Here is a 25,457-nt window from a genome sequence, read left to right on the forward strand (position 1 = left end):
TACTTGCCAACATCCAAGAGACCTGGGGGTAGGAGCAGAGGCAAGCAGTCCCAGACCCAGATGATGGGCAGTCAGAGACGGCCACCCTGGTTGGATTCCAGGTGCTTTGCTGTCCGCAGCTGTCGGGGATGCCGCGTGGGAGGAGGGGAGAGCCTGCTTCATCCCCATCAGTCCCCTTTTTGCTTTCGCTTCTCTGAGTAGCCAGTCACTGTTCTGTTGTTAATAATTCTTCCAGACCTTTTCTAAAAAATGCATTAAAGTTCTTGCCAGCGTGACCTCTTTGAGTAATGAGATCTGTAAGTTTATTAACCTCTGTGAGAAGTGGATTTCCTTGCTCCATGGGAGCAGATAATCTCTTGGAGGGAATGAACATTAATGTGGTGACCCGGAGGGTCAGCTCGACACCTGAGGGCAGAGGCAGGGTGGGGATGGCTTATCTGTGCCCTCTCCCCCACCATCTGATGTAGGGCGTGTCCCATGGAAGATGGACTGAGTGCTTCTGCACAGCGCTGTCTCCTTGACCTCACTCTGAGTCTTGCAGTGGCCCAAAGCTGAGATGGTAAGAAAAACCAGACCATAACAAAACCTCATTTCTTTTGATGAGTCTGATTCTCTAAGTATGAGAAGGGGAAGGGAGGGCATGGGAACACTGAGTCTTATGCAGACAAGAATATCTAGACTATGGGTCATTTCACAGGGCGCCCAGCTAAGTAGAAATGATTCATGACTTCATCTTCTTTAGTTTGGCGTTTCAAGCCTGCTCTAACCTAGCCTGACCTACCTGTCTTCTGTGTACCTGAATACTTGGCCCATGCCCCTCTGTATTGTTTATCACATAAAACATTTGATTATAAGACAATGGGTTTTTTTGTTTGTTTGTTTGTTTTTGGCTGCGCCTTGTGGCATGCGGGATCTTAGTTCCCTGACCAGGGATCACACCTGTGCCCCCTGCATTGGAAGCACAGAGTCTTAACTACTGGACCGCCAGGGAAGTCCCTATAATACAATGTTATATCAACATAATATCATAATCTGCTTCCCCCCAACCCTTGCCAATTGGACCAGCACAGTCCAGTAGAAATATGAAGGCCACATATGTAATTTTACATGTTCTATTGTCCATTTAAAAAAAAGGCAAAAGAAACAGGTGAAATAAATTTTAATGTATTTTAAACACATATATCCAAAATATTATCATTTTAACATTTAATGATTTAAATCAGACATGGTTCCTGTTATTCCCATGGAATTTACATTCTAGTGAGGGAGACAGATTCCACCTGTCTCTGCCCACTCCCAGCCCTCGCCTCCCCCCAACAACAACAAAAAACCTCTTAAAAGCATCCACAAATAAAGTAACTGCAAGTCATGCTCAGTGCCATGAGAGAGAGAAGCAAGGGCTGAGACTGACTTTAGAATGTATGTTTATGAGCTGCCTCTGAAGAGGTGACATTTAAGCTGCTACATCACGTGAAGAACAGGAGCAGCCCATTCTAGGTGGAGGAGCAGGTGTGAAGACCCAGCGTGGGAAGGAGCTGCCCAGAATGTTTGAGAAATTGAAATCAGACCTGTGGGGCTGGCTGGCAGCAAGTGAGGGGAGGGCGCCCAGTCTGAGGTTGGAGGGAAGTAGGAAGGGATGAAGGTGGACGGGACCTCATAGGCTGTGGCATGGCCTATGGTTTTTATTTGAGATGCCGTGAGATTGGATAAGACTGAAGGTTTTTTAAAAATTTATTTTTTGGCCGCGCTGCGTGGTGTGTGGGATCTTAGTTCCCCGACCAGGGGTCGAATCTGCACCCCCTGTATTGGAAGCACGGAATCTCAACCACTGGACCGCCAGGGAAGTCCAAGACTGAAGGGTTTTAATAGGCCTGCCACACGGCCCTTCCTAATCTTTAAGAAGACTTCTCTGGTGCTGTGTGGAGAATGGATGGAAGAGGACGAGCCCTGAGCAAGAAGAAGTGACGGGGTTCCTGGGTTCCAGTTCAAAGAGGATGCTGGCTGAGCCTAAGGTTGCAGAGGGGAGGGAGGGAAGTGGGCAGATGGTTTGGAGAACTTTCAGAGGGATGGGATATGGGGCAAGGATAAGGGAGAGGGAGGAAATAAAGAGGACCCGTTTGGTTTGGGGGTTAAGCAAATAGTAAGTGTAGGGAAGCCTACAGGAGGAGCAGGTTAGGTGTGGAGTGGGTGAGTCAAGGCCAAGTAACTGCATCATGTTAAGCCAGAGGTGGTGAGTGGAGCTGGGCAGAGGGCAGTGGATTGTATGCAGCTTGGGCTCAGCGGAGGTCAGACTGGAGGTAGATTGCGTGAGGTCACGATGGCTCGGGAGGGTGGGCAGAGGGGGAGAGGGCTCAGGAACACCCACTGTCGAGGGGCCGGTAGAAGAGGAGGAGCCAGCAAGGAGGACAGAGGAGGAACCCCCGGGGAGGGAGGAGGAACTGGGGCCGTGTCTCCAGGAGGAGGGCTTGGGCGTCAGTGTCAAGCGCTGCTGAGAAGTGGCCTGGGACTGGGTGGCATGGTGGCCTCTGGTGGCCCTGACCTCAGCCCAGTCAGTGACGAGGTGGGGCCGGACACCAGGTGGGCTGGAAGTCGAATGGGAGGCTGGAACAGGGGTTGCGTGGGGGATGCGTGGACCACTTTTTCAAGAAGTTGACTGTTTAGGGAGCAGAGGAATAAGACAACATGAGAGGCTGTGGGTAAAGGGAGAAGGTATTTAAGATAGGAGAACTCCAGCATGCGTGACGATGGCAGGAATGCTGCCCAAGAGAAGCGGGGTGACAGAGCAGCCCAGGCCTTGAGAAGATGACAGGCATGGGGTTCAGGGCATCAGGGGAAGAACTGTCCCTTGGAGCGGGAAGAGGGAGGCACCCTCTCCTGGAAAGGAGGGAAGGAGGCCACAGTGGGAGCAGATAGAGGCAGGTCTGGGTGGGGTGGAGGACGCATGAGTTCCAGTCCAAGCCTCCTGTTTTCTCCATGATGTTTGAGACAGGGTCATCAGCTCACAGCAGGGTTTGGAGGGGCTTCCCTGGTGGTGCAGTGGTTAAGAATCCGCCTGCCAATGCAGGGGATGTGGGTTCAAGCCCTGGTCTGGGAAGATCCCACCTGCCGCGGAGCAACTAAGCCCGTGCGCCACAACTACTGAGCCTGTGCTCTAGAGCCCGCGAGCCACAACTGCTGAAGCCCGCGCGCCTAGAGCCCGTGCTCTGCAACAAGAGAAGCCACTGCAATGAGTAGCCTCTGCTCGCCGCAACTAGAGAAAGCCCGCGCACAGCAACGAAGACCCAACGCAGCCAAAAATAAATAAATAAATTTATTTAAAAAAAAAAAAGGGTGGAGGACTGGGTGTGGGAAGTTTGAGAAGAAGAAAAAGGTGTGAAATTGGGAGCAGGTGGTAAGCCTCCCAGAGTAACCCAGGCTTTGTGGGCCATTGCAGAGCGACAGTTTGAGGTCCGAGAACATGCCTTTAAAGTGAAACATGTCCACCCAATTTTGTGATGTTGCCCAGTTGCTTGGGTGTGGGCATGGGAGGCGGATGGCAGGACGCATCAGGCTGAGAGGCAGGGTATTCCCATGGGGTTGGGAACAGTGATAGCCCGTGGGAAGGGTATGGGCCATTCAGGGAAGGAAGGGAAGTCACTGAAGGGCATGGGGAAGAAGGCATTGGACTGGCGGAGGTCAAGGGGCTGAGTCCAGGGTGCTGGGGGCTATCTGTGTGGATGGTGGTGGTGACAGGAGGTGGCTGGAAGAAGCAGCTGGGCTCGGAGCTGAAGCCCCCGATCAATCACCGGAAACACCTGCAGGCTGGTGAGGGTGGGGAGGGGAGGCAAGTGTCTGGAATGGCCTCGCCTTCAGGGGCTCAGAGAGAGCCACGTGCTCGGGGGGCCACAAGGACACCAATTGCCCGTCTCCCCTTGTGTTCTGCTTTTGTGGGAGGCGAGAGGAACAGACGGGCTGTGCGTGGTGTGGGGAGTGCTATCCTCAGGGACCAGCCTAGTGTCCGTTAAGGCATGAAGGTGAAGGGAATATTCTGGCTGGACAGCTGGCGCCCGCTGATTTCAAGGACCTCAGTGAGGCCACAGAGGATTTGAGAATGTAGGGAGGAGCGAAGGACTGGCTCTGATTTGGGGATGAACAGAGCAGGGAGGACCGGGAGGCTGGATGATGCTGGGTGACTCAGAGGGTGTGGCCTCCTGGCTCTCCCCGAGGTAAAGGGGTGGGAAGCGGGGCAGATCTTCCCAAGCATGTGAAAGACTTGGGTATTTTGAGTTGATGGTGAGTTCCATGTGAGTCCGCCCAGGTGGTGTGGTTGTCTCGAAGGCTGGCTAAAACTTTGAAGACCTCAGTCGAAGTATGAAAATAGCTATAATAGAGGTGATGGGTCTGCTTCACTCTGCATCTAGAATGTTGTATTTGGTTCTGGGTGTCAGAGTTCATCCGATTTAGGAGGGAGAGCAGAGCAGGAGGGGTCTGGCCACATGTTTCCTTAGGATGATTTGAAGGAAGTTTTCTTAAAATGAAGTCCCTATATGCAGTTCAGGGGTCTGTGAACACCCCTCCCCACAAACTGTACGGAGCGTTGTATATGTGCATGTGCTTTTCTAGGGAGGATGGCCATAGTTTTTTGTGTTTTTTTGCCATAGTTTTTTATCAGATTTTCAAAGGGGTCCTTGACTCAAAAAGAGATTAGAACCACTTGTTTAAAGGGTTTGGGCATGTTCAGCTTAGAGAGGGGAGAACATGGGCCAAGAGGTAGGGGGAGGAGAGAGCTGTTTCCATGTAGGTGAGCACTGCCATTTGGAGGAGGGGGATTTGTTCTTGTGGACAAGTCTGGGGGAACTCCGACCAGTGGGAGGGAGGCACAGGCAGCCGGGTGGGTGTCTGAGGGAGCCTGAGGGCACCTGTTACAGGTTGGGTATATACACAGGGCAGGGACAGAAGGAGGTGGCCTGTGACGGCTGCAAAAGCTTTGTCCAAACCTTCTTGTTCTGAGGAGCACACAACTCTGGGCATTGCCAGGTTTTCCTCATCCTCAGGAAGACCGTGTTGTGGGCTGAGCTTTGCTGGGAGAGATGAACCCCCTGCAGGTGCTCAGGTATGCGGCTCTGGGGTGCAGAGGCCCCCTGGAAACCTGCCTGCCTTTTTGGAGACAGTGCATTAACTGTCCTTTTAGGGAGTGGGCCCTCCACCCGTCCTGGGGCCTCAGGTGACCCATCTGTGGTGTGGGGACGTGTTCCTTGGGCATTGCCTTGGGGTGTGCCTAGCCCCTCCCCATGTCTCATCCGGGGCTGTGAGCCCACCTCTGTGGGCCCTCAGGTGCCCACCTCGATGGCCTGTGGCATCTCTTCCAGGATGTGGAGTTGGGTGAGACGAGCACTGAATTGGACCTGGGGTTGAGCAGAGCTTGCTGTCTTAGGGGGGCCCCATACCTCCCTGCAACCAGCGTGTTCCCAAGCAATAGCTGGGCTCCTACCTGACTTTGGCACCAACAGAATCTGATCCGCTAAATTTGAAAGTGACTCCCATGGGACAAAACTGATGATTAATCGAGCTTGGCCTTTGTCAGGGCTTCCTCCCTTTTTTCTCTTCTCTGTTTTTTTTTGTTTGTTCTTTTTTTAAAGCAGGCATGTTTCACCAAGGATGGAATACTCTGGAAAATTGGAATTGGACTCCCACAACCCGATTGAAAGCCATATCCCTTACTTCAAAGGAGGGAGCTAAAAAAAAGCCACTCCTTGTCTTCTCCCGTGAATTTTAAATATTCTGAAAGCTTTGCCCACAAAGGAAACAATGCCTTATTCCCTAAATAATTAAGTAGAGTACACCGAGCATGGCAGTGTGGCCCAGGCCTGGTCATACTGTACCTCTGGGAGCCTCTCAGGGAGAGAGCTTGGCTGGGTGCCCGAGGAGGTTCTCCTCGTAGAGAAAGGGATGCAGCTTCAAACAGCTGCCTTGCAAGCAGCCGGCAAAATTGGCACAGCCCTGGAAATGTCACGAAAGCGGCTGAAGGTGTCATGTGATATAATGCAAGTTTTCCCCTGAGAGGCTGCATCCATCAGCTGTTTGTATCAGCCCAGTGAATTCTTAGTTGGTCTTATTTGTCCCTTCACTGCCACGTGACTGCGCACGCGAGACAACCATGGCTTCAGGCCACATCTGCATCCTCCCAACCACTGTAGTATTGGCACTGGTTTCTATATGTACTTGGTGGAGATTTCTGGAGACTCTGCAGGGAAGAGGAGGCTACTTTGTCTTCTGGCAGATGACCCTCCCCTCAGGAGCCATGGTGGCATCTCAGAACTGGCTGATTATTTCCCAGCTATCCTCCTGTTCTGTACTTACACAGGTTCTTTATCTGTGAGGCCACAGAATGGTGTGCTGGACAGACATAGGTCATGCCAGACGGTCACTGTGGTGTCTTACTTGGATTCTGTAGAAGATTGAGTTCTGCCAGGAGGAAGGGAAGTAATATTTGTTCATTATCTATAGGCATTATTTCATTTAAGCTTCATGTTTTATGGATAAGGAAATGAGTTCAGAGAGGTTAAGTTACTTGTTTAACGTCACACAGCCAGGACTCTGAGTGGGCTGGTGGTTATATACGTTGTATGACTCTGAGACTTTTACAGTTCCATGACAAAAACAATCTTTGTTTCAAAAGTACTTGAGGTTTAAAAGAAAAGAGGTGTGTTTAAGGAAGCTCTGTTAGCACACCTTCCAAAGGGCAGGGGTTATAAGCAGGTATTTAGTCTGATGTGAACCCATGGCTGTTCATGCAGCTGAGTTTTCTTTTTCTTTCCTTTTTTTTTTTTTTAAATCCAAAATGTGTTTATTGGGATGGTTTCCCATTCATCTTGATTCAGGGTGCTTTTAGTGCTGCCTCTGTCTGAAGGAGCATCCTCCAGTAAGCCTTACTTTTCCTCCTGTAGGCTGGCAGAGGACAGTAGAGCAGCCAACGCACAAAACTGTTTGTGCATGGCTAAAGACGGTGGTGATTTTATAGCATTCTGGGCATTTCACATCCATGAAATAGGAATTGGGGCTCTGCACCAGGCGCTTCTTCTTGTGTTTCCTCTTCTCCTCCTCTGGAGAGGGATGAAGGAGATCCTTTGCAAGAGGTGCATTCTCGTGGGGAAGTCATCACCACTGGAACGCAGCTGAGTTTTCTACACATTTTGCCCTGAATCTCCCGAACCCAGTCCTTGGTCTTCCTTTTCTCATCCTTCTCTCTTCCAGTTTCTTTCTTCTCAGATTTCAGTAGAGGTTCTCAGAATGACTTAATTCTTAAGTCTTCTTGAGTTGTATGTTGCAATCACATCTATTAAGACAATGTTCGGATCACGTAGTAGGCATCTGAGTCCCCAATAAGTAAACCTGTTAGTCTGGGTCTATGTCGGATGAGTTATATCGATATTAATCTTGACACAGAGCAGGGTGGTAAGCTCACCAAAGCCCACATTGCTCTCACCTGCTTTTTGGCTGTGAATCAGGATCTTGCCCACACTTGCCAGGGGTTCAAGCTTTAGCTGATTGCCTGCATTGTTTGTCTGAAAGATGCACGAGAACATTTTTCCCCCAAATGTCCTGGCAGCTTTGCTGTAGCTGGGCCTCTCCTGGCTGTAATAGAAGGAGCTGCCTGTCAGGAACCAGAGCTGGAAGGTGCTTGAGTGATGTGATTTTCAGGACTGGTTTCCCTGTCAGCACTTTATCTCCACAAAAGGGGGTGGTTTTCAAGCCCCTCCATCCCTAGGTGAGAGGTCAGACTAAGTCTGAAGTAGTGAAATTTGGTTCTGTTTGTGCATCTTACAAAAATTGTTTGGTTTATTTATATGTTTTTTTTCCTAGAGCAAATCTCTTACCCACGAATGGCTAAACTAACCTAGTGAGTCATGAGTGCAGCTTGAAGAGGAAGTCACAGACTGAAATTATGATCTGAAACCTAGATAGGATCTTGTTAAGTGTCTTTTGCTGGGAGGAAGTTCATGGTTGAAGGTCTTCTAGGTAATCTGTTTTTAGAATGCACTTTTTCAGGTAGCCTCTGAAACTATTCTTGGTAACAGGTAAAATGAATTTCCCCCACATCCATGGGATCAAATATTTGCATGGCAGCAGCAGAAAGCACTGTTTATGCTCAGATCTCCGTGTCTATGGGCTTCTGATGCTTCATGCTTGGGTTTTTCAGAATCAACAGCTTTATTAGGTCACCTGTATTCAGGTGGCAGCCCGTGGGAAGAGAGCTGCATCCAAGCAGGCTGGGTGGACGCTTGCAAGCAGCAGGTTAGCCCAGCAATGCAGTTCTTCAATATGAGCTTTGCTCCTCCATTCCCTCAGTTAAGTAATATTTACTGAGTACTTCCAGGGGTGACTAAGATGGATTTGGCCTCTGTCCTTGTAGAGCTTACAGTATAGCAGGGGAGATGGATATTGAATAATTACAAAAGTAAAATTCATTCATTCAACAAGTGTTTGTTGAGTATCTGGTATACCAGGTGCTGCACGTGGTGAACCAGACAAGAATCCCTGCCTTTGTGACACTTACATTCGAACGAATCACAGGATAAATCACACTATAACAAATAAGTAAATTTTATGGCATATTAGAGGTGATAAATGCCATGAGCAGTAGAGCAGGTAAAGGTGATTGGGAGTAGGAACCGGGAGGGGTGGGTGAGTGGGTGCCAGTTGCAGAGAGTGGGATGCATGGAATGAAGATGATAGATGGGTTTGGAGTTATTGATAAATGACAGGTTTTGACAGGGAGTTGGAGAGGCTGAGGGAGGTTCAAGCAGTTAGGAGGCCAGTTGGAAGGATCATGTATGTGTGGGTCGAAATGACTGAGAATCAGGACAGGAGTCGTGTAGGAGAGAGGGCCTGTGATCCTGAAATCATCAAGAAACGAGGGGGAGTGACACGGGGCTGGTGGTTGACAGCAGCAGTGAGGGGTAGAGGATGACAGAGTCTGATGACAAGAGATTGAAGACCGGGGACTTTGAGGGGGTAGGGAAGTGGTAGTGAGGAGCCTGGTCATCCAGCTGTGCTCTGCAGGAGAGGTACAAGGTGTTGCGAGGGCAGATGGTAGGGGTGTCTGGCCTGGAAGGGAGAGGCTGGGGAAGGCTTCTGTGATAATTTATAATAAATATATATTTGGTCTTCGTCTTGTTCCTGGCACAGAGCTCCTCAAACCCTTGGAATTTCCTGTGAAGAGAGCCTTAAAGGCGTCTTGTTATGTTAATGAGGTGACTTGGAAAGCACCTGAGGATGGTGTGGGGGATCCAACCACATGATTAGAGGGTTGGAACTTTCAGCCACCCTCCCCCACCTCTGGGGAGGGGAGAGGGACTGGAGGTTGAATCAATCGCCAATGATGTCATCAATCATGCCTCTGTAACGAAACCTCCATAAAAACCCAAAAGGGCAGGGTTCAGAGAGCTTCCAGGTTGGTGAACACGTGGGCATTTGGGGCGTGTGGCGCTCAGAGGGAGCAGGGACATTCTGAGTCCTTTTTCTATACCTTGCTCTATGTGTCTCTTCCATCTGGTTGTTCCTGAGTTATATCCTTTCATAATAAACCAGTGATCTAGTGAGTAAAATGTTTCTCTGAATTCTGTGAACTGCTCTAGCAAATGAATCAAACTGTTGAGACCTTAAATCTGTTGCCAGCTGGTGAGAAGCACAGGTGGTAACTGGACTTGTGATTGACATACGAAGTGGGGGCGGGAGGGGGTCTTGTGGGACTGAACCTGTGACCTGTGGGATCTGACCCTCTCTTCAGGTGGATGGTGTCAGAATTGAGTTGGATTGTAGGACACCCAGCTGGTGTCTCAGAGAGTTGCTTGGGGAAAACCCACACATTGGAATTGGGTGGAGGGACTTCCCTGGCGGTCCAGTGGTTAAGACTTCACCTTCCAGTGTGAGAGTGCGGGTTCCATCCCCGGTTGGGGAGCTAAGATCCCACATGCCGCGTGGCCAAAAAACCAAAACATAAAAAAAAAAAGAAGCAATATTGTAACAAATTCAATAAAGACTTTAAAAATGGTCCACATAAAAAAAAATTTTTTTTTAATTAAAAAAAAAGAAATTGGATGCAGAATCTTAGCTTCCCAGAGGAAGTGCTGTTTGAGAGGGTGGTGGGTGGGTAGATGTGGTCCAGAAAAGGTCAATAGGGAGCACGAACTCTGTAATGGTCAGGAGGAGGCCTGCCTCACAAACCAGGGGTGAGTGTGGACAAGGATCTGGAGAGAAAAGGGGGTTTCCTGAGTTAGTTGTTTAGTGCTGCAGTAGGAGGAGACCTGTTTGGGTGACTGGTGGCTGCATAGAGACCCAGGTGGGCCAGATGGAGATTCTCTGTGGCCACCCAGGAGGCCAGCTGTTGAAGCACCAGGTGGGCCAGCTGCTGCCTGCTGCCCCATCTTACTGCCTGGTGGGTGGTTCATCAACATGGTCCAGACAGGCCCCAGGGGCACCTTTAGGAGTTGTGAGCCTTTGGGCAGGAACCTGAAGGTTTGGGGAACTCAGGAGGTATTTTCTGGGTTTTCTCCTGACTGTGGAGACTTTGGGAAGGACTGTGGGGTTGCTGCTGGTGAGCAGGATTTGGATTTCTGGATCATTCCTTAAGGCCTGGGATGACAGCCTTGGTGAGAGATGGATAAGGATGAACCTGTTAGCCCAGAGACCCGCTGAGGTCCTCAGGAGGGCTTCTGCCTGAACATGGTGGCAGGGGAGGCGGCCTGGGGAGGAGGGTCAGGGAACACAGGTGTGGGGCCTCATGGAACAAGTGGGAAGGGAGCCTGAGGGGTGTGTTGGGTTTAGGTGACCCAGGTGACTCCCGCCTGATAACTTTGTGTGCCCTTGGGTGCATTACTTAATCTTTTTTTTTTTTTTTTTTTTTAGAAATTCACGTTCTTTTATTTATTTATTTATTTATTTATGACTGTGTTGAGTCTTCGTTTCTGTGCGAGGGCTTTCTCTAGTTGTGGCAAGTGGGGACCACTCTTCATCGCGGTGCGCGGGCCTCTCACCGTCGCGGCCTCTCTTGCTGCGGAGCACAGGCTCCAGACGCGCAGGCTCAGTAATTGTGGCTCACGGGCCCAGTTGCTCCGTGGCATGTGGGATCTTCCCAGACCAGGGCTCGAACCCGTGTCTCCTGCATTGGCAGGCAGATTCTCAACCACTGCGCCACCAGGGAAGCCCCATACTTAATCTTTTCCCCCTGTTTTCCTCTGTAAAATGAAGACACAGACACTGATTCTCAAGGTTGTTGGGAAAATGAGGTGAGCTATGTATGTCAGCGCCCAGCACGATGCCAGACACCGACAGATGATCAATACATGCCAGGACCTCTAGGAAATACCTTTTCCAAGGTACTGCCAAGATCTGGTGAGTGGATCTTAGCATTGCTGTAGGACATGGAAAGGCATTTCCTATTTAAAAACCAGATGCCTTAGGAGAGGCACACGAATTGCGCTGCAGATGTGAATGTGCATGGAAACCCGTGAATTTGAGGATGGAAGCTTGACGCAGAGCACTTGGAGGAGATGAAAAGAAAGTGGGGAGAAGTCTACACACAGGCCATCTGGGCCTTTGGAGGGGACGGGCAGTGTGTCCTTGGTATATGGGAAGGAAGGAGCACGGGCTGTTCTGGGCACACGTAGGCCCCAACTGTCTGGACACCTGCTAGCTGCCTGGGTCTGCTAAAAGTCGAGTGTCAGACCTTTTCCAAAAGGGAGAAGAACCTGTAGAAAATCCAGTATGATAAATAGCCCCCATCTGATTCATCATAACCAGAGCACAGTGTGATAGGAAAACATGTCATTCTTCTAATAGTCACTTATTTCTGTCTACTGAAGACTTACCAATGCTCTGTACATTTCCTTCCAAACCTAACGAAGTGTAAATGGAACTTGACTGACCGTTTGCTTGGACACTTTTGTTCTCTCTGTGCACCCTTCTCTCTCACCCCTTTGTTTTTTTTTGTTTTGTTTTTTGGCTGCGCCATGCAGCTTGCAGGATCTTAGTTCCCCGACCAGGGATGGACCCTGGGCCACGGCAGTGAGAGTGCCGAATCTTAACCCCTGGACTGCCAGGGAATTCCCTCACCACTTTGTTAAGACATGTTTTCTGGGTGCCAGGCTCTGGCTGTGACATGGCACATAAAACGTAGTCCTGGCCCTTAAGCTCACCCCAGTAGAGCTGTGCTTTCAGGCCAGGCAGAGTGCATTGGGAAAGGTCATTTGTGCAGCACCTGGGGTAAAGGGAGGAGTTGCTGGTGGAAGCCATAAGCTGGGCCTCCAGCTGTCCTGTTGCAGCCTGGAGCTGAGAGGGTCAACATATCTCTGCATGCCTCTGTGTGTGTATGTGTGCATACACGTGTGTATGTGTGCTTGTGTGTATGTGTGCCTGGAAGGAAAACATTACCTAGCAGTTCTGCTGTAGAGAGGGGTTCCCACTGCTGTCAAACAAAGGTCTGCTTGTTTGCCCTGTGGAATTTCACAGGGTCACACCAGCCAGGGGCTAGTCCCTCTGGGCCCTCTGTGACTTGGGTTCACTCAAAGCTCTGGCCACAACTTCAAGCACTTCCTCTATCAAGGTGCTGCAGGGGCTCTGGAAATGAAGACCTGATTCCTGCCCAAGGGGGCTTACAGTCCAATTTGGGGGGTACAGCACACCTATAGCTACCCAAAGACAAGGCAGAATAATATGAGGGCCACAGAGGAGACACAGAAAGCTAGGCTCCAGAGAGAGAATCCGGTCTGGTGGTGGACCCAGGTGCCTCTGGAAGAGGTGACCAAATTGCACTTTGTCTTGAAAGATGGTAGGATTCTGACCAGTGGGGGTGGGCTAAGTGGGGGGTGGCCGTGAACAAGGGGGCATTCCAGGGGGAAGGCACAGCTCCTCTGAAGGCACAGGTATGGATGAGCAGGAACTTCTGTTTTGTTAGTCCTGTACGTTGGTACAGGGATTGATAGGGAGGAGGAGACAAAGGCTGGGTGAGGTCTTGGATTTGGGCTCCGGGCCTGGGGATGGGGGCTGCCTTCACAGCCCTTGTATGAATAGCTAGACAGAGCAGACGCCCGTGGTTGGTCTGAATGGGGTGCAGTTGACGCTGTGTAGTACAAGGGAATCCAGCACAAAAAGGCTCCCTTTACTCGTGTATCGCTTGTTTGAGGTCCACAAGGGCTGACTTTCTATTGAACGTGGCCTGTCTCAGCTCCTGCGGGGTCAGCATACACCTGGTGCCATGGGGTTCTGTGGAGCCTCGGGCACAAATTATTTTTGTGCTCCTTCAAATGCCCGTGTTTATTTTTAAACTTGAGCCTTGGTAAGGCAGGGATGTGTCATGCAGGCTTCGCTTTTGAGTGAAAAGGTTCTCTTGGGCTGATGGAACCTGCAAAAGATGTTCCCCATTTAACATTGTCCTTTCTCTTCATTTCATGTCCCAGTGCCTGTATTCCGGCCTTATAGGGAAGGCCACAGAAGTAATTTGCTTTTAAAAAAAAATCCTGGAAAGAGGAAAGCCGCATGCAGTCTGCCAGTCCCATAACTCGCACTGGCAGATCTGTGTCAGGAGCAGCAGTGCTCAGACAAGGAGGGTCTGTGTGTGTCGGAGGTGGGTGGGAGGTGACAAGCTGGGATGTGAACCCGAAACCTGCCGTCCCCGCCCCCACTTCCCACCAATGGGAGCCCACGGACAAGGGACTTAGAATAGAACGTCTGTTATCTTTGCGGCATATGCAAGTTATAACTGAAAAGTTAAGGAGATTAACGTAGAGTTCAAGATGAAGGATTCAGCGCATGTGCCTCTGTCTCCCCTTCCTCCCCAGAACCCATTAAAATGATAATAAAGAGATTATTAAAAGTATAATCCTATGACAGCAAAGTGAATGGGAGGGAATCAGCAGCAGCTGAGAGATTGCAACAAATTTCTGGACGATAGAAAGCAGGTGGAGGTATGGCCACATCAGAAATGTAGCAGAGGAGCCCAGAGCCCAGTGGGCCCGAGTGGAGCGGGCCAGTCTGCCCTGCAGAACCCCAGAGAGCCTCTCAACTAAGCCTGCAGGTCCATCCCAGGGCAGGAATGAGACGTGGTGCTGAAAGCTGGGACTTTAATGGAAGGTCTCAGGGGAAAATGAGGACAGGTGAACTTCGTTGGCGGAGTCAAGGCTGGGGGTGTGGGTGCTGGCCTTCTAGAACAAAGCCTTCCTTCATCCGGCGTGGATCTGGGGTCAATGGATGGTGTTTGAAGCCATGGTACCTACTCAGATTAGCTAGGGAGGGAACGAGGAGTGCTGTCACGCTGAGGAATCAGGAAGAGGAAGAGCCAGCAAAATAAACGTCTAATCAGATAACATGGATGAAAGACAATCAATGGTAAAGCCAGACCTTCAAGACACCGAGGGAAAATAATTTTTTAACCATTGGAAAAAATTTTTATATCCTGCAGAGTAGACTGAAAAATGTCCCCTATAAATATGAGGCCCTAATCTCTGGAACCTGTGTTACCTTATAAGGTAAAAAAAGGGTCTGTAGATGTGATTAGGGGGAGGATCTTGAGATGAGGAGATTATGGTGGATTATCCTGGTGGGCCCTGATGCAATCACACGTGTCCTTATGAGAGAGAGGCCTAAGGAGATTTTACTATACACAGATACAGAAGAGAGATGGGGACACGAAGACCTCAGCAGAGAGAGATTTGAAGATGGAGGGAGAGGTCAAGGAATGCAACCCTAGAAGCTAGAAAAGGCCAGGAGTCGGATTCTCCCCTCAAGCCTTTGGAGGGAGCTTGACCTTCCTGACACCTTGGTTTTAGCCCAGTGAAACTGATTTCGGACTTCTGGCCTCCACACTGTGAGAGAATAATCCTGTTGTTTTAAGCCACCCAGTTGGTGGTCATTTGTAGCCCTAGGAAGCAAATATACCTAGCCAAATTCATCAAGTGTCAGGGGGGAGAGTAAAGGCAGTTACAGGTATGCAAGGACTTAAAAGTTTACTTCCCACTCATTCTGAGGGTCTACACCAGCCAAACAAGGGTGAAACCTATGAAGGAGGCAGTTAGGGGCAGAAAGAGAATTGGTAGCTTCTGGGAGCCTAAAGAAAAGAACTTCCAGACAGACGGCTGTGAGTGGGCCTCAGAAGCACCCAGTCCAAATTAGAACTGGAAGTCGTCAGCTCCAAGAATAATATCTCCAGGACAGAGACTGGAATGGATTCCAGGAAATGTTCGGAATGAACAAGAAGCTGGAAGACCACAAGGGTTATAGGAAGATGGGCTGTGTTTCTTTTCTCAATAGGAAAAAGAAGGCAATAGAAAAATGCCACAAAAAAGAAAAATGACCACAAGCATGTTGTGATCCAAATGTGAAACACACTAAGATACCACCTGCTTTGAACAGTGGGGAGAGTGCTGGAGAGGAGAAGCTTCTCTTTGACCTGGATGCTGGGAGCTTTTCCTTTGAGGAGCATTTGGCTCTTGACATTGGAACTGTACAGAAGGAAATAGAATTCCTGGCACATTTCTTGGCTCTGCAGGGAACAGTATTTATATAGTCATAATAATGAATAATGTTCTCTTTTTAAATGGTGACATAGTGCTCTATTGTGGTAATGTATTAACTGAACTCTTCCTGGACATTCCATTTAATTCCTGGTTGACTCTTTGACTTTTTTTTTTTTTTGTAACTAATGCTGGAGTCTGAGGTCAGTTTGACCCATGAAACCTCTTTGTGGGGAGAGTTGAAGAACTGAATTGTTAGACTAGTAATGTGTAATCATGCACCTGAGGCGCCCCAGGTGGAAGAGTGACGGCGGGATTCTGGACGGAGGTGGTTTCGTGGCCCACCTAGACTGTCCCCATTACTGGGCCTTGGTCCTCCTGGATCCTTCCCTGGTGAGCAGCCTGGTGCTGCTTCCCGGAGCAGTGGCCTGTGGGCAGAAGGGGATGTTGGGTGGGGCAGGCGCGCGGCCTTACAGGTGGTGCACACGGGAGAAACCTGAGCTTGTTCAGATGCCAACAGAAAGGATCCAGAAACAGAGAGAGTCTGTGGTAGTAAGCGAGGCCAGAGTTGCCCAATCTTCTTAACGTCATGGACACACGGAAAATATTTGTACAGCTCATGGGTAAACGGACGAGACTGCTCATGGTCAGAAGTGACCAGCCCGGGCACTCCAGTCGTCCCCGGCTCTGCTGTGCACCCGAGGGTTGAGGAGATCCCCTTGTCAACAAGCTCCTTCCTCCCAACCCCATGACATCTTTGTACAAATGAGAAAAAAGCCACTTCTTTCTCAAGACACCTTCCAGATGCCTGCTTTCTGCCAGGCAATTGACAGAGTCAGTGGGCAGAGCTTTGATGAGCCACACCGCGATGGATGGATGCCCTCCGAGTTCTGTGCCGTGCAGACTCATGGCTCAGCACACCTGTGGCCCATTGGAGGACGCTGCTAGGAAGAAGGTTAAGGGCCTGAGCTGCAGGGGAGCGGACAGAGGCCAGAGATGTTCCTGCTGTGTGCTGGCATGAGACTCCTCGGGGTTCTGCCGTGCCGGCAGAGCCGAAGGTGGGAGCACCTGAAATAGGGCTGCAGGGAGGTGGGGTGTGGGCGCCACGTTCAGGAGAGACACCTGGGCTGTAGGCAGACGTCTCGGCCTCATCACGAGGAGATGGTTCTTGAAGCTGTGGAAGTGAGCGTATGGAAAGCTCCATGGAGAAGAACTTGGGAACAAGCACGTAAGCCCCTGTGGATCACCCAGCACCCCTGCTAAGGTGGGGCCTGATATTCAAGTAGAACATGGAAATGAGCCCCCAGTGGGAGGGGAATCTGAGCACTGTGATGTCCTGTCCCATGGCTTTTGGGCACTGTCCCAACCAGATCGAGGATCCCTGGCAAAGACCTCTGACTGCCGTACCTGAGCCCTCAGGTCTGCACCCTTAGGTGCTGGCTTTCTTCACCCAGTACTCACTTGGTGTCACTGCCAGTGTGTGCTGTCTGGGACAGCATCTCATTCATCTCTCTGTCCCTAGGGCCAAGTGTTAGATTTTTGAAGGGCTTTTAGGAGTGTAGATAGAGGTCTGGGCCTGGATGCTTGGAGGATGCAGGGCTCCAGCAGCCCTGCCTGCTTCTGGCCCCGGGTGTCCTTGGGAATCCACTGCCCCGGTGTTCTCCACGACTCTGACTCTGAGCTGCTCCATGGAGTGTAGGGTCCAGTCCTGTAGAGCTCTGGCCTCGCCAGCTGTCCCAGGGACGCTCTCCGGAACTGAAGGAGGCCTGCTTTGGGGCCCCCACACCTGAGCTCTTGGACCAGATGAGCTGGTTACACATTTGCCCTTGACATTGTGGGTAATAATAGAAAGGAATTTTTGCTTTGTTGGGCACATCCGATATACTTTCCACATTACATCGAAGCCAAATCATTTAGTTCAGCAAATATTTTGGACCTACTGTGTGCGTGGGACTGCAGCAAATAAAAGGCTGGAGAGAGGTGCATTATTTCTGCATGTCAGAGTAAACTCACGGTGGCTCTAGAACAAGGGATTTATTTTTATTTACTAGGCTTCCTTCCCTTAAGACATACAGTGTTTCAGCCTCATAATGTTAACTGCTAAACATGTCACTTCTGCCTTACGTGGTGCAGGGACTTGTTGCTCTCCCCACGGGGGCAGGTCCTCTCTGCTTGTGCCTTCTCGTGTGTGTCTTTGGTGTCGTGTGCAATGTCCTTGGGTGCAAAGGAAATGGCTGTCCAGCAGTTCCCACCCAGGGGCCTGGGAGGGTAGGAACCGGTGTCCAAGCTATTTCATTATTTCCCTAAGACAAAGGGCAGTTGTTCTGCTTTAGGCTGCTTGGGCAGGTAACTAATGTACCTTCCTTTTTGGCTGGAATCCTATCAATTCATGAGGCCAGCTTGGTGAAATCCTGCTGATTAGAAAGCTGTTTGGAAGTTGTACATGACTTCAGTCAGTAAAGAAGTGAGAAAACAAATTATTCTTTCATAAATACTGCCTGGAAGGTCAAAATCTTTCAATAAGTGGGGTCCACAGGGAAGATATGAATAATAAATGGCCACTTCTTGGTCAGTAGGTTGGAAACCAGTGGATTAACTGTGAGTTAGAAACAAGCCCAAACAACCACTAAAATTGAGGGTTCTGGCTCTTTCCAGGGCAGTCCGTGGTTTGGAGATATCCAGCCAAGCTCCTGGGCACTCAGAGGGCACCTTGGGTCTCAGTTCTGTTGGTACCAAATCCCTATCCAGCTTCTGTCAATTCTGTTCCCTTGCTAGCTAAACTTTTTAAGAAAAAACAGTTTATTGAGGTATAAATGACATACAAAAAGCTGTACATATTTGATGTACACAACCTAATGAGTTTGGAGATAAGAACACACCTGCGAAACTGTCACCACAATCTATGCCATAAACAAATCCATTCCCTCCAAAAGCTTCCTCCTGCCCTTCTTGCTTATTATTTGTGTGTGTGAGATAAGAACACTTAACAGAAGATCTTTGCAAAATGGTAAGTATACAATATAATGTTAACTCTTGGCACCATGCTGTAATAAAGTTCCTTTTTTATTTGGCTGCGCAGCATCGGAGATCTTAGTTCCCTGACCAGGGATTGAACCCGTAACCCCCGTGGTGGAAGCATGGAATCTTAACCACTGGACCGCCAGGGAAGTCCCTGTATAAAGCTCTTGAGAGCACCTACCCCTCTCCCTCTGTCAACCGTGGTGTTTGGGGTCCTCTCACACCTGTCTTATTTGGTCCAGGTGGTTCTACACTTGACCTCTAGGTTGGGAAGCGAGCGACACTGGCCTCTCTCTTGCCCAGACACAATTTCAGGTTGTAGCAAGGCTCACTGTCTTCACCTCGCACGCATTCAATAACCCTCATTTCTCCCTTGCCAGAGAAAACCTCAGCTCTGTGGTCACCATTCCCCGGTCTTTCTCATGCACACACAGGTAGCTCCAGAGCTCCCTGGATTCTGAGGCAGAGGCCGTGGTGGTCTTGTTCTGGGGTATTCCCAATGGTCAGCATAGCTTTCCTATGGAGCTGCGGAGTAGATATTTGCTAAGTTAATATATATTTATATTAGTATGCATATTTATAAGCATGAGATCATAGTAGGATGCTTTTTTGTAACCTTCTCTTTTCATTTTAATACTATATGTCCTTATTAACATCTATAGTCCTAGTGTTGGCGAGCTTTTGTTGGAACTCTGGAACCTATGAGTTCTTTTTTGTTTGTTTTGTTTTCTTTGAAGAAGAGATTTTGAGTGACACTGAAGCCCTTCAAGTCCTAGCTGGTTCTGTTCAGAAGGAAAGGGGACACAGACTGTACTCAGCAACACCTGTTGGCCTCCTTATTCAGTAACTTCTGGATGTAAATCAATGAATGATAGTTTAACGAAGTAAAGAATAAATCATGATGGGTAAAGGAAAAAAGAACATCTTTCCATGTTAGTAAGTACTACAATTTTTAAAGGCTGAGTGGTATGTCTTGCATGGGTATATTATGCTTGATTTAAACAATCCCTCACTTTGGAGCATTTAGGTTATTTACAAGGATTGCGTGTGTGTCGGGGGAGGTGTGTGTAATAAACAGCTCTTCAGTGACTGCCCTTTTGCCCTCATACCTTTGCACGTCCTCATTTATTGCCCTTGAATAGGTTCCTAGAAGTGGAGTTGTTCGAAATTGAGTTGTTTGTAGTGAGGTGGATGGACCTAGAGTCTGTCATACAGAGTGAAGTAAGTCAGAAAGAGAAGAACAAATACCGTATGCTAACACATATATATGGAATCTAAAAAAAATGGTTCTGAAGAACCTAGGGGCAGGACAGGAATAAAGACACAGACGTAGAGAATGGACTTGAGGACCCGGGGAGGGGGAGGGTAAGCTGGGACGAAGTGAGAGAGTGGCACGGACATATACACACTACCAAATGTAAAATAGATAGCTAGTGGGAAGCAGCCGCATAGCACAGGGAGATCAGCTCGGTGCTTTGTGACCACCTAGAGGGGTGGGATAGGGAGAGTGGGAGGGAGACGCAAGAGGGAGGGGATACGGGGATGTATGTGTATGTATAGCTGATTCACTTTGTTATAAAGCAGAAACTAACACACCATTGTAAAGCAATTATATTCCAATAAAGAAGTTAAAAAAAAAAAGTGGAGTTGTTGGCTTCAGGAGAACGCAGATTTTTTTGGCCACATGCAGCATGTGGGATCTTAGTTCTCCCGCCAGGGACTGAACCCATGCTGCCTACAGTGGAAGCGCGGAGTCTTAACCACTGGACCGCCAGGGAAGTCCCAGGAGAATGCAGTGTTAATCAATTTATTATTGATTCAATAAATTGCCTCCCAGAGAGCTCTCCCGGTCATACCCCATTAGTAGTGTAAAAGAGACAGATGCGTTCCACTCTAGCAGGCTGGATTTTTTTTTTTAATCTTTTTTTTTTTTTTTTATTGCGGTAAAATGTACACAACATATGATATACCATCTTTTTATTTTTTATGTTTTGGTTTTTTGGCCACAAGGCATGTGGGATCTTAGCTCCCCGACCAGGGATTGAACCTGCACCCCCCCCGCATTGGAAGGCGAAGTCTTAACCACTGGACCACCAGGGAAGTCCCTGATGTACCATCTTGACCATTTTTAAGTGTGCACTTCACTGGCACTAAGTGCTTTCACATTGTTATACAATCATCACTGCCATCCATCTCCAGAACTTTTTCAGCAGGCAAGCGGTTTTGTTTTTGTTTTTGTTTTTTTAGTCTTTGCAATTTGATGCTGAAAAACCTCTCACTGTTTTAGTTCACAGTTCTTTTTTACGGAGAAGGTGCAACTTGCTGTCAAGTGCTGTGGACACTTTTGTGTCTCTGTGCTCTCCGCAGTCTTCAGCATCCTCGGAGCCGCTAGAGGCTCTGGACAGCTCCCTCCTTGAAGCTTTGAGCTCCCGGGCTTGGTGTTGGCCATCTTCGCTGGCTTCCCTCCCGCTTGCCCAACTTGCCCACCTCTGCTCCACCTGCCCTTTCAATGCGCACTGTTTGCAGTTTTCCCTCTGCTGCCTTTGAGCTGTTCTTCAGGGTTGCTCTTCCCTGCCCCGTCCTCCTGAGGCCTGCTCCATCCCAGCACACTCTGCTGCTGTTGTTGGAAAATATACATAACGTAAAGTTTAGCATTTAAAAAAAAAATTATTATTGGCCGCGCCGTGCAGCTTGTGGGATCTTAGCTCCCCGACCCTCGCCCTCTTAGTGGAAGCTCGGAGTCTTAACCACTGACTACCAGGGAAATCCCAAAGTTTAGCATTTTAATTAACCACTTCTAAGTGTGTTCGCAATTCAAGCAGCACGTAGAACGTTCACAGTAGTCGTACGCCTGTTACTGCTGCCCCTCTGCAGACCTTCTTCATCGTCCCAAACAGAGGCCTCTGTACTTTTAGGCAGTAATGCCCATTCTCTCCTGCCCCCAGCCCCTGGTAATCATCATTCTACTCTCGGTCACTACGCATTTGGCTGTTTGATACATATAAGTGGGATCGTATAGTATTTGTCCTTTTGTGGCTGGCTTATTTCATTTAGCAGCATGTTTTCAGGGTTCATCTGTGTTGTGGTATATGTCAAAATTTCATTCCTTTTTATGTCAGGATAGTATATTCCATTATATGTATTTAACCCATTCTGTTTATCCATTCATCTGTTGGTGGACATTTGGGTTGTTTCTACCTTTCGGCCATTGTGAATAACGCAGCTGTGAAGAGTAGTGTACGAGTATTTGTTTGAGCCCCGGATTTCAGTTCTTTTGGGGTATATACCTAGAAATGGAATAGCTGGATCATATGGTAATTCTGTGTTGAACTTTTTGAGGAACTGCCAAACTGTTTCCCACAGTCCCAGCACACTTTTTGAATAAATGACCAGAAGAGATGGCACCTGAGGCTCCCCAGGCCGAGGGACACTGCCATGCAGGGAACCTGGACCTGAGAGTCCAGAAAAAAGGATTCAGGCAGGGGGACTGGGACACGAACCGTTCCCTAAGGCATGTAGAGCTTGACTGTGTAACCTACCGTCTGCCTGTCGTAGTTTACTCTTCTAAGCAGTGGCTTCTGTAGGTTTTTAAAGAAGGTAGCCTGAGAGAGAGCTGCTGTTGGGCACAGAAGCAAGGACAGTGGCCAAGACAAGGGGACAGGAAGGCGGGGTGCTCTGGGCTGTAGGTAGACTCTCAGTCAGATTCTCAGTCTCTACCAGCAGGCACCATTGGCCGGAAGCAACCAAGGGGCTTCCAGATGCGCAAGAGACGTTCTAGAAGGATCCAGAGCTCTGTTCTTGTAGCTCAAGCCTCTGTGAGATGGTCAGAGTAGCTTGGAAGCAAAGCAAGAACAGTAGACATGCTCCTGAGGCACTGGGGACTTCCATAACCACCTCTCCCCAGCCCGCAGGGATGCTGAGTTTCAACTCTGTCCAGGTCACTCCAGACAAGAGGAGAATGGCAGAGCCCAGGAGAACATCTTCCTAGTCTTTGAGATATGGCCTGCCCACAATCTACAGCTTTGCTTGTATCTCCCAAGGTTGCCTTACTTAAAAACCCTTTGCTTCGGTATTTACTGAACTCCTTCCTTGCCTCTCTCAAAACCTCTGTTTTCTGTGTTTTCAATATTTCTGAAAGCATTAAAAAAATTCTCCTGTTCATAAGAGACCCTGAAATAGGCAGCCTAGTGTGAGGTGGGTTCCTCCCTGGGACAGCAGCGACCCAAGTAAGACAGTGGAGGCCCAGAGTGGGCACACATTCTGTCTGTCTACCTAGGGTGCAGGTCACCTTCATCAGGTACACCATTGTCCCGCTAGAGATGTGTTAGGTATCTGTTAGCCTCTACTTCATGCCCACTGGGAGGGCTGTAATAAAAAAGACAGACAACAACAAGTTCTGGAAAGGATGCAGGCACGTTGGAATTCTCAGACAGTGCTGGTGGGTATGCAAAATGGTGCAACCTCTTTGGAAATAAGCCTGGCAGTTCCTCAAAAAGTTAAACATAGAGTTACCATATGACTATTCCACTCCTAGGTATAAACCCAAGAGCCAAGAAAACACGTGGCCACATAAATCTAGTACACAGATATTCGTAGCAGCATTATTGATAATAGCCAAAAGGTGGAAACAGTACAAGTGTCCATCAACTAATGAATGGAGAGACAAAATGTAGTACATCCATACAATGGATTAATATTCAGCCATAAAAAGGAATGAAGTACTGATATATGCTACATGAGGGATAAACCTTGAAAACATTGTGCTCAGTGAAAAAAACCAGACACAGAAAGCCACGTACTGTGATTCCATGTATATGAAATGTCCAGAACAGGCAAATCCATAGAGACAGAAAGTAGATCAGGGGTTGCCTGGGGCTGGAGGTGGGGAGAATGGGAGTGACTGCTAATGAGTATGAATGGGGTTTTGGGGGTGATGAAAATGCTCTGAAATTAAATAGTGGTGATGGCTGTACAATGCTGTAAGTAAACTGAAAACCACTGAACTGTACACTTTAAAAGGGTGAGTTTTATGATATCTGAATTATAGCGCAATGAAAATTATTTTAAAATTATCCATGAAATTTAAATTTCGCCAGTTCTGTATTTGTGTATATGTATGTGTGTGTCTGTGTGTGTGTGCGCGCACCAAATCTGGCGACTCTATACTTGCCACCTATTTTTGTAGAAAATTTTGTATTATAATACACACATAAAATATCTATTAGCCTGAGAGACCAACTGATAGATAGTGTAAATGAATACATCACAAATGCTCTTTTGAGGTATGTCTGCACCTTTGGTTTTGTATTTTACACCTTTTGCAATTGACCTGGCAAGTTACCAGCCTCTTCACACCATGCGATTCTAATTTTACACGAGTGGTTCCTAGGAAAAAAAAAAGAGCTTTTTCCCCCTGAACCCAAATTCAGAGTGGTAAGCTATATACTTAACCACGGTTGGTTTCTAGAACTGGTACTAGGATCCCCCTTGCTGCTACCCAGGAACCCAAAAGACAAAAATGAAACACAAAACCAGTTTGCCATAGTTAGTACTAATTTGCCAGTAAAGGAAAAAATAAATCCCTGCTTCTAAATTTTTTAAGCTATGAAAACTTTTTTTAAATTGTGAAAGTACACAGTTATTCTTTTTGAAGATTCTCTTTTGTTTAATTTGCTGATGATAACAGGGAGAGAGGGCTAGGTCTCTTTGGGCATGTTGAGCTGTCTAAGGTGGAAAAGGGGATTGTCTTCCCTGCAGTGATGTCTCACACCTGTAATTAATATATTATCATAATATTCCTTTAACCGGCTGCTATTACTAACAAAAAAGCACTTTGCAGGACCTCCCTGGCGGTCCAGTGGTTAAGACTCGGCGCTTCCAATGGGGGGGGCACGGGTTCAATCCCTGGTCAGGGAACTAAGATCCCACATGCTGTGCAGTGTGACCAAAAAGTTAAAAAAAAAAAAAAAAAAAAGGAAAGAAAGAAAGCACTTTGCATATATTATCACATTTAATCTAAACAGTCCCTTGAGGTGGTTCTGTTAATGTTGAGGGAAGTGACTTGGCCAAGGTCACACAGATGATCAGGTCCTCCTAGGGAGCATGTACTGTTCCACAGCCTGAACTAGTCTCCCCGTTACTCTTTTTTTAAAAAATAAATTTATTTATTATTTATTTTTTGGCTGTGTTGGGTCTTCGTTGCTGTGCGCGAGCTTTCTCTAGTTGCGGCGAGTGGGGGCTACTCTTCGTTATGGTGCACGGGCTTTTCATTGCGGTGGCTTCTCTTGTTGCGGAGCATGGGCTCTAGGTGTGTGGGCTTCATTAGTTGTGGTGCGCAGGCTCTAGAGCACAGGCTCAGTAGTTGTGGCGCACGGGCTTAGTTGCTCTGTGGCTGTGGGATCTTCCCGGATCAGGTCTCGAACCTGTGTCCCCCGCATTGGCAGGCGGATTCTTAACCACTGTGGCACCAGGGAAGTCCCCGCCCTCCCCCCTCCCCCTCCCCCCAACCCCCCCCCCACCTCTTACTCTCAACAAAGAGAAGCATCATGATTTTGTGGAGCCGCCCTCCTCTTCAGCTTTGTCTCTGACAGGTAAAAAGAGCCAAGAAAGGAACTAGAATTAAAACCAAACACTGTTATGTTCCTGACGCGAAATAAGGACTGTTAAGTCGTTTTGGTATATATTTCATATGTCCATCACTTTGTTTTCCTTTCCCGATAAAGGTTGGGCTACATGGTGGCTTCCAATATGATACGAAGCCAACTGGATTTTTGGAAAGCTCTGTCAGCCTGAATGACCCTGAGGACTCTTGAGCTCCACTACTCTTTCCTGGCTCCCCTGCTGCTTTCCTGACCCCTGTCCTTCATCTCTAAGGGTGGGTCCTCTTCCTGCCCCTGTCCTGGGTGCCCCCCAGCTGGGTTGTCCCTCTCCTCCTCTCTCCCTGTGTACTCT

At 48.5% G+C, this 25,457-nt stretch overlaps 2 protein-coding genes across 7 annotated transcripts in view; one reads left to right on the plus strand and one right to left on the minus strand.

The window, feature by feature from the left end:
* The window catches only part of HOMER2 (homer scaffold protein 2), a 96,268-nt gene that overhangs the window by 12,897 nt on the left and 57,914 nt on the right, over window positions 1-25,457 (plus strand). Inside the window, exon 2 of one of the 6 annotated variants that reach the window (XM_036843371.1) lies at window positions 468-559. The exons of the other annotated variants lie outside the window; for them this stretch is intronic. The gene's annotated coding sequence lies outside the window, so the exon portion shown is untranslated. The remainder of the gene's footprint in view (window positions 1-467; window positions 560-25,457) is intronic. 6 annotated transcript variants of the gene reach the window in all.
* On the minus strand, window positions 6,868-7,456 carry LOC118891111 (40S ribosomal protein S27-like). Its single transcript, XM_036844750.1, has 2 exons — window positions 7,445-7,456; window positions 6,868-7,122 (listed from the first exon to the last, which is right to left on the minus strand). The coding sequence occupies exons 1-2, from the start codon at window positions 7,454-7,456 to the stop codon at window positions 6,868-6,870; spliced, it is 267 nt and encodes an 88-aa protein (XP_036700645.1).

Source organism: Balaenoptera musculus, chromosome 2, assembly GCF_009873245.2.
Source record: "Balaenoptera musculus isolate JJ_BM4_2016_0621 chromosome 2, mBalMus1.pri.v3, whole genome shotgun sequence".
Taxonomy (NCBI): domain Eukaryota; kingdom Metazoa; phylum Chordata; class Mammalia; order Artiodactyla; family Balaenopteridae; genus Balaenoptera; species Balaenoptera musculus.